This window comes from Mauremys reevesii, linkage group 4, assembly GCF_016161935.1.
Source record: "Mauremys reevesii isolate NIE-2019 linkage group 4, ASM1616193v1, whole genome shotgun sequence".
NCBI lineage: Eukaryota > Metazoa > Chordata > Testudines > Geoemydidae > Mauremys > Mauremys reevesii.
In genome coordinates this window covers 117,890,627-117,903,447 of record NC_052626.1, presented here as the reverse complement: position 1 = coordinate 117,903,447, position 12,821 = coordinate 117,890,627, and the positions used below count along the sequence as shown (strand labels likewise).

General features: G+C 55.1%; 1 protein-coding gene across 9 annotated transcripts in view; it reads left to right on the top strand.

Moving 5' to 3' along the window:
• MYRF (myelin regulatory factor) overlaps positions 1-12,821 on the top strand; it is a 115,137-nt gene that overhangs the window by 37,673 nt on the left and 64,643 nt on the right. For 8 of the 9 annotated variants that reach the window (XM_039537568.1, XM_039537569.1, XM_039537564.1 and 5 more), the window contains exons 2-3: positions 9,428-9,515; positions 10,665-11,000. In XM_039537568.1, the coding sequence (XP_039393502.1) occupies positions 9,428-9,515; positions 10,665-11,000 (424 nt within the window). Of the gene's footprint in view, positions 1-8,336; positions 8,368-9,427; positions 9,516-10,664; positions 11,001-12,821 lie in introns of those variants that run through there. The other variant, XM_039537571.1, reaches the window with a different exon arrangement.

Genomic DNA, 12,821 nt, shown 5'->3' with positions numbered 1-12,821 from the left:
GGTACCTGTGTCCTCGTGGCTTCAGCAGGGGGGTCCACCAGCATGGGCTCCTCAGGAGACGGGTGCACAGGTGGGCTCAACTCCTCCTCTGGGTACCGGGCTCGGGGCAGGCTCGGCCAGTCGTCCTCTGGGTACCGGGCTCGGGGCAGGCTCGGCCAGTCGTCCTCTGGGTACCGGGCTCGGGGCAGGCTCGGCCAGTCGTCCTCTGGGTACCGGGCTCGGGGCAGGCTCGGCCAGTCGTCCTCTGGGTACCGGGCTCGGGGCAGGCTTGGTTCGGCAGGAGCTCGGGCACCAGCGTCTGTCCTCTCCCGCGGCCGGGCTCCAACTGAGCGCTGGGCCTGGGCTTTTATACTTCCTGTCCCGCCCCTTGACTTCCGGGGGGGCGGGGACAGGCGGCGGTGGCTCCGCCCACTGAGGCAGCTGGTCTGGCTTGTCCCTCTCAGGTGCGCCTGGGAGCCAGGCCGCCTCACTACAAGGGGCCATGCGATCCTCAATGCTTAAGCTAAGCCGGATCAGGTCTGGATGATATTTGGATGAGAGACCTGTGGGGAACATCAAAGTATTATGGGATGTGGCATTGTTAGTTAATAGGGAAACGCTTGCCTTGGAGACAATGCCCCATCCGCATGGCAGGGGACTTGTGTTGCGGGAGGTGACGTTGATGTTGAAGTAATGCATGGGGTTGGGGGGCTCTGTGGTGCAGAAGGGATGATTATAGTTCATGACTGCATGGAGTTGGGGTACGCTGCTGTAGGAGGTGGGGTTGATGGTTCATTCCTGCGTGGCACCGGGAGGCACTGTACTGTAGTAGGTGACATTGGTGATTCAGTTCTGCATGGTGCTAAGGGGAGCTGTGCTGTAGGAGGAGGTGCTGGTGAGTCAGGAGTGCTTGGTGTTGGGGGGCACTGTTCTGGAGGAGGTAGCATAGATTCAGTATTGCACAGCGGTAGGGGGTGCTGCGTTGTAGGAGGTGATGGTGATTCAGTATGCCTGGCACTAGAGGGCGCTGGGCGGCTGAAGGTGGCATTGATTCAGTAAATTTTAGGGCGAGGGGTGCTGTAATGTAGGTGTGTGTGTGGGGGTGATTCAGTACTGCGTGGCTCTAGGGAGCGCTGTGCTGCACTGCTTGAGGTTTCCCCAGTTATCTGTGAGATGAGGATCTTGTGGCCACTGACGATCCCATAGGTCTTATTGCAGAAATAGGGGGTTTAACTCTATTTTCCTGGTGAAGTCCCATCTTGGCCCCCTACAGTCCATGTCCCTAAAATCCCCCCTCTGCTCCTGTAGTTTCAGTCGGATGCAGTAACTTCTGAGCCTGAATGCTAAAGTAGGCGCTACCGGCCACTCCATTAGCGACTGCAAGTTAGTGGTGGATGGAGGGATTCCTGTGTCTACCCATGTTTGCAAAGGGCCAGATTCTGATCCATTTACATGTGTTGCATCTCATTTGATTCCCCAAGAAACCCCAGTGAGTTCTGTGAGACTACGCATGGAGGAAGGTATTGCTCCACACGAGGTGGGGATCAGACTGTGGCCCAGCGTGTTCTGGGATCCTTGGGGCTGAGAGGCACAATGGGGAAGTAAGACAATATTAGGAGGACCATTGGCCTCTCCACAGCGAAGCTTTTTGGCTTTGATGAGACTTTCAATCCTTCTTTGCAACTCCACCCACTTGCCCCTTTTAAAAATGAAAAATGGGCCAGGAACTTGGAGATGCCCTTGGACAAGGGACTGACGAGTGTTCCTGCAATGTGCTTTAGCCCCCCTGCTCCCTTTATCTGACCTCAGCTTCCCGCAGAGCATGTCCCATGGCCTGGAGTGACCTGGCCCCCACATGTGTGCTGCTGAGGCCGGAGCTTCCTACTCTCCAGTGTGGCTCTGTACCTATGGGAAAGGGGAGGCCCGTTTCTGTGGCACAGGGCAGATAATGTGATGCCAGGGGACAAAAGAGGGCAGACTTCTCCTATAGTTGGGCCTTTGCTTGCGGTTCCGGTTTTGTGGGGGTGGTTTGTGCCCTGAGGCTGGTGTAAATCGGAGTCGCTCTGTGGAATTCAAAGCCATTCAAGTCAATGGAATTACACTGATGTCTACCAGCCACGGATCTGGCCCTTTTGTTTCTGGGGGAATTATTTGCAGTGCCCTAAATGTGTGCAGAAAATCACTGCAGTCCCTGGAAAGCAGGCTGTCCTGGCGGTGCAGCTAAGGGCACCATTGGCCTGGGGAAATCCTAGGTGAAAGTGACCCAGGAGTTCATGCTCAGTGTGTGAGTGAGATGATGGGAGCTCAGGTCATGGGTGAGTCATATTATCACTCAGCTGGGCTGCCCTCCTGTACTGATGCTATGAGTATGCTGAGTGTGTGTGTAGGGAACAGTGGGGCTTCTTCCAGGTCTAGGGCAGAGGGGGTCTTGCTCCGGGGTGGTCTCTGAAGCATTCGGGGAAGGAGGGGTTCAGCTTTGCCTCCTGCTCCGGTTACAGGAGTCACCTCTCCTGGGAGTGACTGGTTAATGTTACAGACAGGTAATAAAGGGCATAATTAACGAGGAATGCTGGGCTGCATATCTCAGGGAGGTGTGGGGGGGAGGCATGGGCTGTGGCTGGGAGGGAGGGCAGGCGGCTGTGATCAACCCCCCAAAGCTCCTGGGACAGGGGTTGGATCCTCTAGCACCCCAGGGGGAGGGGGGGGGAGAGAGAGAGAGAGAGAGTGTGTGTGTGTGTGTGTTGGAAATTTCTGTCCCTAGAAAAAATCACTCCTATTTTATTCTTTAAGCAAGGCGCTGTCTGTTCCCTCGGCTGGCTTGGACTCCTGGACTTGCCAGTAGGGCCCCCTTCTGAACCCCACATGTCTCATCTCCCGGGGGGACAGAGTCAGAGACACCCCCTGGGGAGCAGGGCATCGGTGCTGCCTCTGATCTCTGTGTGTCCCATCTCGTGGGTGGGGATGAATTTGGGAGAGTGGGATATTGGTGCTGCTCAAACACATGTATTTTTCACGTCCCTCGGAGAGGGGCTGCACGTGGGACAGGCCTTTGTTTTAACAATCGGTCCCACTGGGGCTCTAGTGTGTCTGGAAGGGCCAGGGCTGCAGGTGATGAGGAAGAGGAGCTGGAGCATAGCTGCTGGCCCCCCAGCTCCCCAGGCTTAGGCAGTGTTTGGTTAGAAATCTCTCCGGTAGCTTCTTCAGACTCATGACCCAGGCCCCTAGCCAATCCGCAGGGAGGGAAGTATAAACACAGCAGGGGGCTGCGAGCAGACTGAGGTGCTGGGAATGTGCCGATGCTGCAGCCCAGCACTCTGATTTCACAACCCATTGTGTGTGTTCACGGAAACCTGCTGGCAATGGCACGCACAGGGCAGTCCCTGCGGTCTGATGCCACCTCGGGGGAACACAGCTGTGACACCAGTAGTGAGAGCCTTGATGTTACGGGGTAGGGGCCCCTCCAAACACCACAGAGGAGTTAGGTAGAAGGCCAACCTGCATGCAGGACAGCCCCCAGTCTAGAGTCAGTCACTGCACCACCATGTTAAGGAAGCACAGTGTCTGCTGTGCCAGATAAGGGGAGCTGATGCACACAGCGTGTCACAGCGACGGCCGTGTATAGGTATATAGCACTTGCTGGCCAGGGCTGCTCTGTCACCCACCTACAGAAATGCAGTCTAGAAGGGCAAGTTCAGGACTGGGAGCCAGGAGCTCCTGGGTTCTTCAGACCTACTGTGCTGGCTGCTGCCTCACCACAGCTCTAGCATGGTACTCTGCCTATGACTCCCTGTGTGGTCTTGGTAAAGTCACCTGAGTGCTCTCTGCCTCGGTTTCCCCATCTGTACAGTGGGGAGAATAGCTAGATGGTCTGTGCTGAGGGCGGCTTTGTAGCGCTTTGCCATATGTACTGTGCAGCCACTGAGCACACTCAATAGAGGACTGAATCACTGATGTCCAGGCATCCTCGCTCTTGGGAAGGCTCTTGTCATATGGGTTAAACAGGCATGAAAAGTCATCAGACTTTTCCTTTCAAACCAAGATCTCCAGTCCCGTTACAAACATTAATGAATGGATGAGCATACGGCCTGCAAACCTGGTATTAATGCCCTGTGAACTGGGTGCTAATCGTTATTCCCAGTTTTCAAATGGAGAAACAGAGGCACAGAGAGTTCATGTGACTCACCCAAGTTCCGGCAGGGACACAGCAACAGATCCAGGAATAGAAGTCAGATGTTCTGCTTCCCTGCCCCTACTCTGACTACTAGTTGTGGCTGCCTCTCCTAGCTTCACATCTTCAAAGGCACAAATGGGAGGTGGACACCTAGTCCCTCTCTCACTCCCCACCTCCACTGCCGCTGAAAATCTCCCTCTATGATGTTGAAAGTGAATGTGTGGCCGTCCCTGCGGCTGGTGACGTGAGCTAGCAATGGGTGCACTTCAGAGGCCAAGGGGATTGGAGAAACCCCCCAACATTCAGATCCAGAAAGGGGTCTGAAAATCCTGAGCTCTTCCTTGTGCCTTTCCAGCACTTCTGCTCTGGGAAGCAGATTGGGCAGAGATGGTGAAAACCAAACCTGCTGGGATGTGTGGGGAAGGAAATGGAAAAATGCTTTGGAAGCTGCAGGAAGGTTTGTTCAGGGGCCAGCTCTGGGTTTGGACAGAGGGTTGGGTCAGATTTTACTCTACCCAAACTGGTTCTCTGCTCCTCGGTTTCCACAGCTCTGTGATACGACCTCAAGTGGCCAAAGGCCATGTTCTGCTCTCAGATACAGCAGAGCAACCTCCGCTGATGGCAGAGTAACCAAGAGCGGAATTCGGCCCGAGCTGGCATGTGGCAGCATTGCCCTGGGGAAGCCTACAGACCCGTTGGCTGGCCTGGCGTCATCTCTTTGCAACTCCCACCCCTCATTCCTGCCTCTGGAGAGCTTCTTTGCTTGCACTCACTTATTCCCCTCGCTGAAGTTCAGCAGCCCATTAAAATGGTTGACCTTGTCATCCTCTCCAGGTTCTCACATCTGGTTCTCGTTAAGGGATCCCAGGATGCAGCTCTCTGTCAGTTGCTCTCCCTACCTCCCACCCCTTTTGTGACCCAGAGAGGATTATGGGTGATTAAAAGACAGGCAGCAGAGCAAGTATAGACGGGGGAGGGATTGTTATAAATAGAAATACCATAAACTTATCAGCCTATCACTCGAGGTGAATTCTGGTTTTAATCTCTAAGACCCGTAAATACAGTGACTGGAAGGGGAAGGGCGCTGTTAACCCTTTCAGAGAGCTGCAAAACACTGCAATCCTCAGGCACGCGTTTCACACAGGAAACAGGGAGCTGAGCAAATGTGAGGATTCCTGGATCCCTTCCGCGTCCCCGAGCGAGATGTGCCGAGCACAGGAGCATGCCGCAGGGTGGGGTGGCACAAGCAGGTGTTTGTGGCTTGCTGATCGAGTGCCTGGGAGTCTAGTGGGGCAAGAGCAGAGATGAGCCACAAACCGAAAACACAAAGGAGGTGGGCGGAGTGCTGCTGGCTCTGTTCAGAGGCTGATTGAGTTGGGAAGTCTGGGGAAGGCAGAGAAAACCAGTCCAAACAGTGGGATTCCTGACATTCTCCCACGTACTGGGGGCCTCTGCTCTTCCAGCTCCTGACTCCTTCAGTGAGGAACGAATGCCATCCTGTCCTTCCCAAACAAGCTTTACCTGCGCGGCTCCCCACACTTTCCCTCAGTCCCTTGGGAGGGAACTGGCGGGAGAGAGACTCCAAAGGAGCCTCCAGGGGTATTCCGGAGCGTGGAGGGAGGCTTTGGGAAGGATTATGGAGTAAAGGGAAGCAGGACCAATGATTATGGAGGGAAAGGTGATTCTGGGGACAGGGCATGACCCATCTTAATATGGTGAGGGCTAGGGAGCCTCTTGACGTGTTTTTGCAGCAGCGGCCAGGAGTGACTGCAAAGGGTTATGAAAGGGTGGGCATCCCAGAAGGTTTTGGAACTGGAAGGCTCTTGAAATGGCTCTGGGATGAGTTAAATTCTGCTTTTAGTTACAATGCGTGGTGCAAAGCAACTCTGCTGAGGTCAACAGAGTTACTGTGGGTTCACTGCACGGTGACCGAAGGCAGAATTTGGCTTACTGAGTTTTGGAGGCTCCGGGAGAGGCTGTAGGTCTTGCAGTACAGCCTGTGGAGTAGTGGACGGTGGGGACTCTGGAGCGGGTGATAGACCGTGGCACGCTTTGGGCAGGGCTCTGGATGGCGGGGGACTCTGGAATGGGTTATGGAGCCTGGGTGCATTAGACAGAGTTATGGATGGTGATGGGTGGTGTCTGTTTGAGTTAGCACTTTTCTTTTGAGCAAAGGAAATATGAGCTCATTGGCTGCTGGTCACTGCTTCCCTCTGCTCCACCTCCCTTTGATTGGGACTTTGAGATGAGTTCTGTTTCCTTTGGAGCGCTTGGGGTGTTCAGCTTCATGGTCCATTTTCTGTGGCTTCCTACTCCCTCTTAATCCCCCATTGCAAGGGGAGGAGGGGCATTGTTAATGTCGTTAGGAGCTCGTGACTCTAAAGAGAGGTATTAGCTTTTGATTAATCACCTAAGCTGGCTTTTGGTAACAGTCCCTACTGAACAGAAGTTTTCAGGCAATGAGATGCTCTTAAGAGCTTGTGCTCAGCGGCAGACATTCCAGAGATACTTTCTGCCCCACAGAGACAAGCAGTGGTGCTCAGAGGACCAGAAGAAGGTTTGAAGATCCAGGGGAAGAGATTCTTAGTGCTGGCCAGGACAGATCAGAAACAGTGGGAGATGGGGACTGGCAAAGAACTGGGACAGCAGTCAGCCAGGGACAGGGAATGTCATTGCATGGAGCCCGGCTACTCTCAGTCCCTTTGCAGAAGGCTCAAGGGCCTCCAGCCTCTTGTTGAGAAGTCCTTCATTGGATTTATTTTTAGTAGGCAAAGAACTGCCCCTCCCACCCCGCAGCCGGTCCCCCCCATTGTGGCCGTTATCAATTCTGTTGTAGTTCCAGAGCAGTTCAGCTGACGCACCTTCTGCGCCAGGGTGCTTATCGCACCCTTTGCTTGGGTCTCGATTGAATTTTCATGAAGGTGACCTTTCAGACAAGGTGGCTAGGAGGGTGTGAGCTGAGAGAGCAGCCAGGCTGGGGAGGTTAGTCGGTGGAATAGCCACAGTCTATCCCCGAGGGATGTATGTAAACCTGTGTCCATCAGGAATTCTGTCCATCCATGCAGAGCTTGTTAGAGCTTTGACCCTTGGATGGGGTCTTCTGAAACCAGCAATCTGGAGAGGTCACCTCAGGGAAGCTTGGTAGCCTGTGGGAGAGGAGAGGGACTAGTGCACTGGCTCCTCACTTCTGGAGATCTGGATTCAAATGCTGGATCGTGTGGCAAGTGACCTGGGCTCTCTGAGTGGTTCCCTGGTGGGCATATGTCCACATCAGCCCATGATATAGCATGATTGAAAGTCTTTACTCAAGAGATAACTGGCACTGGAATAGTAGGGGAGCTGAGAGCATGGCTTGAGAACATTAGTAAACCTTGGCGGGGCAGGGCTGGAATAGCTGGGGTGTGCCAGGTCAGGACTGAGGAGCATTAGCAAGCATTGGGGGGCAGGGGTGCTGCCGGACAGGCCCAGAGCTGTGTGTTGGAGCACTCAGGAGTGGAACATCGGGGAGGGAGGAGGGTTGCTGTGGGTCAGGTGGAGAAGCAGCAGCACAGCAGCTGGGGGAAGCATCCCAGCACCTGCCTGCACTGATCCTGCTCCAGCCGACGCTGTCAGTCCGAAGGGCACCTGAGCCACAAAATGTTCCAACCCGCGCGATGCCCGTATCTAAGCAAGCTTCTCTGACAAGGAGGCAGATCCTCAGGCCATGGCTGGGGAGCAAGCCCGACGCTCCTGCACCCTACGGTCCTCCTCTCTGGGACCGTTCTGTGGAAGTGTCTGCGTCTCAGCACCCTGAGTTGCACATTTGTTCTGCCCGTTGCTTTTCTGTGGGATCCTGGCCGGTGACTCCAGGTCCTACTGAGGTGTGTGTTAAGCTGGATGTTTTCTTTCGTAGCAGCGAGCCTCCCTTCCCCATGACCGGCTGTTGAGGTGTGTGGTACACAAAGGGTTAGGTGTTTTACAATGGAATCCCGACCCAGGCTTTTCTCTCCGGCCTGGGTTACCAAGGAAAAGATTCCCCCACCCCACCCCCATTCGCTTGGCAAAATTCCTAGCTGGATTTATTTCTGCCGATTTGCTTGTCTTGGTATGAAAGGGATTTTCACAGGGGAAAGATCTGATTGGCTGGACGCCGGCTGAAGCCCCTCTTTTTCATGTTTGCGGTTCATTGGCTAACCTTTCCCCACAGTGTGGCTTGGAGGGGGCAGTGGTCTTTGATGGTATGTATGCGCACGTCTGCTGGGCAAGTGACACCCAGCCTCTGGCTGAAGGGATCGGGCCGTTGTGGAAGGGCCGTCTTTGTTAGCCGAGCTCTGGGGACGGGGCTGGGGCTGCTCTTCCCCTTTCTTGGCAGTGTCTTTGGCACTTGGGGTTGGCATAGGCCCCAGCAGGCTGCACACTCCTACTCCAGCGAGGCAGATAAAGCGCTTTCTCTCGACGAACCCCAGCCTGGCTTCCACAGCACGAGAGGAGAAGGGCCCTGTAGGAGAACGGGGAAGAAAGTCTAGTGCTGCCCTCGCAGGAGTGGGAGGCGGGTGCGTGAGGGGAGCTGAGATCTGTTCCAAAGCTTGCAGCGGCAGAGCGATTTCAGCATGTTCTGCGAAACCAAGGCAAGGGTCCAACGGGGAAGGAATGAAACCAGACTCCTGAATCCACCCACAGAGGCCACACAGTGCGGACCTGCTGCTGGGCACTAGCCATGGGCTCCTGAGGCCTCAGGCCTAGCCACGGGGTCCTGCAGCCCACACCAAGCAGCTTTTCCACCAGGGCAGGTAGCCCAAGCAAAGCCAGTGGCTCCTGCAGCTCACGCTAACAAGGCCTATGCTACTGCCAGGGGCTGTCATCCGCATTTCTCAGGAGGCTCTGTGCAGAGGAGTCCAACAGCCCGAGCCACCAGGCCCGGCCCAGCAGGGCTCTGCAATCGGCACAATTTACCATCGAGTACTCCCTGTGTCCTGCAGACTTTCTGATAACTCTGCTTTGTCAGCACTCGCACTGTTGCTCCCATGACCCCTGAGAGGCATGTGTTCCGTGTTCCCAGCCCGTGGGTTGGCAGGGGTGCGGGTGGACAGTGAGGTGGTCTCTCTAAAAGAGCATGATCTGATTGCGCAAGGGTCAGTGGCTCTGGCCCTCAGCTCAGTCCCTTTACCCTCCTGCGGTGGAGGGGCCTGGGGCTGTAGGAGGAGCTGTAAGTCACTCTCTGATCTCTCAGGGAAGGGGGCGTGACTTGTCTGGTTTTTTAATGGCTCTCGCCCCTTTCGTTCCCTCTCTTTTCTGCAGGCCACGACATTAATGGAGCTCTGGAACCTTCCAACATCGACACCAGCATTCTGGAAGAGTACATCAGCAAGGAAGATTCACCAGATATGTAAGTCCCTGCCTCATGCGCAGCCTGGTGGTGGGGGGCTGCCAGCAGGTGCAGAGCTGGTGGCCGTTTTCTCAGGGAGAAGTTGAATTTTATCCTTTCCAGGGGTGCAACACCTTGTTTGTAAATAGCTTCCCTTCCCCCTTTTATCCCTGCTCTCTGCCTCTGTTAGAGCTCCCATCTGTCGCTCTGTACTACCATCGCCATTTTCAACCCCTCCTCTGTTCTCCAAACCCCCTTCTTTCTTTTCTGCTTTCCCCTTTCTAGTTTCCCTCCTCCTAGGTAGGATCAGTGAAGAATCCTTTAACTCCCGTCCTTGGCACACCCCTGCTACCTTTGGACAGGACTAAAAATGGCACAGAGGAACATCAAATTAATGCATTTTGTCCCGCGCTCCCCTGTGCTGCTAGGAATAGCTACTAGGGCATCATGCTGGGAGCGAAATGCACTGGCATTTTGGGGAGAGAGATCCCCAGGAACGAGTGGGTGCGGAAGGGAAATGTCTCCCTGGGACCAGCAGCGGACCTGGCTCTCCACACCACGCTGGGGTACACTGACTTCACAGGGGAGAAGAAGGGCACTCACCACAGGAGGGAGGCTGCAGTCCCTGTTGATGCTGGCAGAGGGGCACTGACCTGTTGGGACGGGAGGTGATGTCCTGTTCCCAGCAGGTGTTTGTCACACTGGGCTGAGTGGAGCCTCTCAGCACATCTGGCAAAGTAAGCAGGGTTGGGTTTGGTCAGTCTTTGCCTGGGAGCCCTCAGAGGAAGACCCGGGTGGTGTAATGGGGCCTGAATCAATGCCACAGCATGGGGCGAACGGGAAGTGAGTGGCTGGAGTGGCCGCTTTCCCCAGGAGTTGAAGAACTGAGGTCATGGGCAGTTGTAGCTTTTAAAGATCCATGAGCAACATTAGGTTTGTATCCCTTGTCCTGGGAGATTACGTTCCGCCTCCCTCCATCCCCCCGCCAGTAGTAGCTAGATACTCACCCTTCTTCCGCTCCCCACCTGAGCCCCGGGGTGCAGTTTTGCTGGTGCCGTTGGGTTTGCTGGTGCCATCGGGTGGGCATGTGAGTGGGAACAGAAGGGCTGCGTGGCTGGCGAAAGGTGCAATACGTATACACTGCTGAGGTTCTTGACTTCTCTCCCACAGCTGCTTCCCGGACATCCCTGCCTCAGCCAGCTACGCACACACCCAGCCTTCCGGCTCTGCCTCTGTCAGCGCTCCTGTTGCCAGCTCCATTTCCAGTGTCGCTCATGTGACCAACCCAGCTTCCAGTGGTGCCCTCCATCTCTGTCCCCCAGGCAGCCAAGGCCCGGTCCGTCATGGTCCTCTTTTGGCCAACCCCTGTGGACCCAGCTACAGTGCTCACCTCAACTGCAATAACAACAATGGCATGGTGGTGCCCAAGGGGTACCTCAGTGGCCACTGCCTGAATAACGTGGTCCCTCCAATCAAATCGGAGCCCAAGGCCTCCTATGCACCTGGGTAAGTGTGGCTGAAGCAGGGAGGAGGGGTGGGGAGAGTTTCTCCACCTGGAGGTGATTATACATTAGGAACTCTGAGGCCTGCTGTTGTTTATCCCACAAACCTTCGGGTGCCTAAACATTGATTGAGGTGCTTAGTTATTGGTGCTGGAGTTTGAGAGCGTTGGCTGTGGCCTTCGTGCCAGTGACGTGCATTGGGCTAGATGGAATAGTAACGTCCCGTATGAGAGCAGATGGCATTAAAGCCAGGGCCTGTGGGGCCAAAGAGATTCATGGAACACAGAGCAGAAGGCTCTGTGAGTGAATGATGGGAGAAAATTTTAGTATCTCAGGCAGGAACAGGGGCATATTTGGAATCCATTCCAGATTGAGAAAATCCTCATTCCAGGATCTCCCTGGGGCTATCCCAGGTGAAAGGTGGTAGCCAACTTAGAGAAAAAGATATGGAGTCTGGTGTCTCAAATACCTTGGACTGGTATTTGATATCTCTCACTCTGTGTAGGAAGGAGATAGACCCTGGGCTGGATTTGCATCCACTTGCAATGGACTCTAGGCTCGCCCCCTGCAAAGAGTGGGAGGACTGAGTTTCTGTATCTCTGGTAGACTGAACATGTAGCCCCAGGAGGAGAAAGTGCACCCAGGGAGATGATGCGATTCCTGCTCTCTGGGCAGGTGTCTACCTCAGTGGGCAAGGATGGGCCTGCCATGGCAGGCTGGGGTCAGAGGGAACCGTGGCAATGCCAGGTCAGCGATTGCTCTGCTGGGTGAGCAGGAGAGCGCAGCCGTTGGTAGAGAGAGGACTGCTGTGCCATGCTGGGCAGGAACGGGGCTCAGGCTGTCTTGGTGGGCAGGGTGGGGATTGCCCCAGAGAGAGAGACATAGATGGAGACAATTCTCTCCGTGCCACAGCTCCCAGAGGTGAGAGAAGGAGCTCGCCACACACGCTAGTTATATACATTTAATTCCTGGCAGCAGTTAGTCCCTAGTCCCCTGCTAGGAGGAGCACCACAGCTTCTCCCTTCCCCTGACTCTTTCAAGGGTGCTGCTGGGGAGATCCTTTCCTCACCGCTCGCAGAGGAAGACTCCAGAGGAGTCAGTCAGACAGCGATGGAAATCAATAGTACCACATCCCTCGCTCAGCGTGGCCACCCAGCAGTCTGGCGTCACCCACCCCCCGGTGCATGACCCGCGCCAGTGCCTGACCCATCCTGGAGCCTCCCACCCCTCCGCCTAGCACCTCTGTCTCACGTGGCACATAGCCCCACTGTGTTACATTTGCAGCCATCTCCTTCCTCTTTGGAATTGGTGGGTGTCGGGTGCGGAGGCCCAGGCCAGGACGGAGTCCAGGTTTTGTGCATGTCTGTGAATCTCATGTTCTCCTCTGCCTCACCCTGTCTAGTGATGCCAATAAGGAGAATATCATCAAGATTCCAGGAGTTGAGAAGGCTCTGAATTCATGGGGCCAAATTCAACCTTGGTGTAATTCCACTGAGGCCATTGGGTTGGGTTTGGCCCATTGGAGGGACTTGGAAAGATCCTCATGAATGAGGCAGAATAGAGAAAATCACCGATTGTGTCCATTGCCGTTGGATTCCCAGTCTGGGGGAGGACACGGAGGTTTCCCATGAGACAAACAGCCGGACAGGGGCCATTCCTAGGGGCTGTCGGTCATGTTAGGGGCCATCCTGCAGGAGGCTTCCAGTTGTTTAGTCTAGTAAGGACCCGTTCTGTCCGTGTCCTCGGCTAAGATGGCCAACCAGGCTAATAGAGCCAACAGTGGCCATGGCTTGTGCGATGGGGACACGTGCTCACCAGGAGCTGG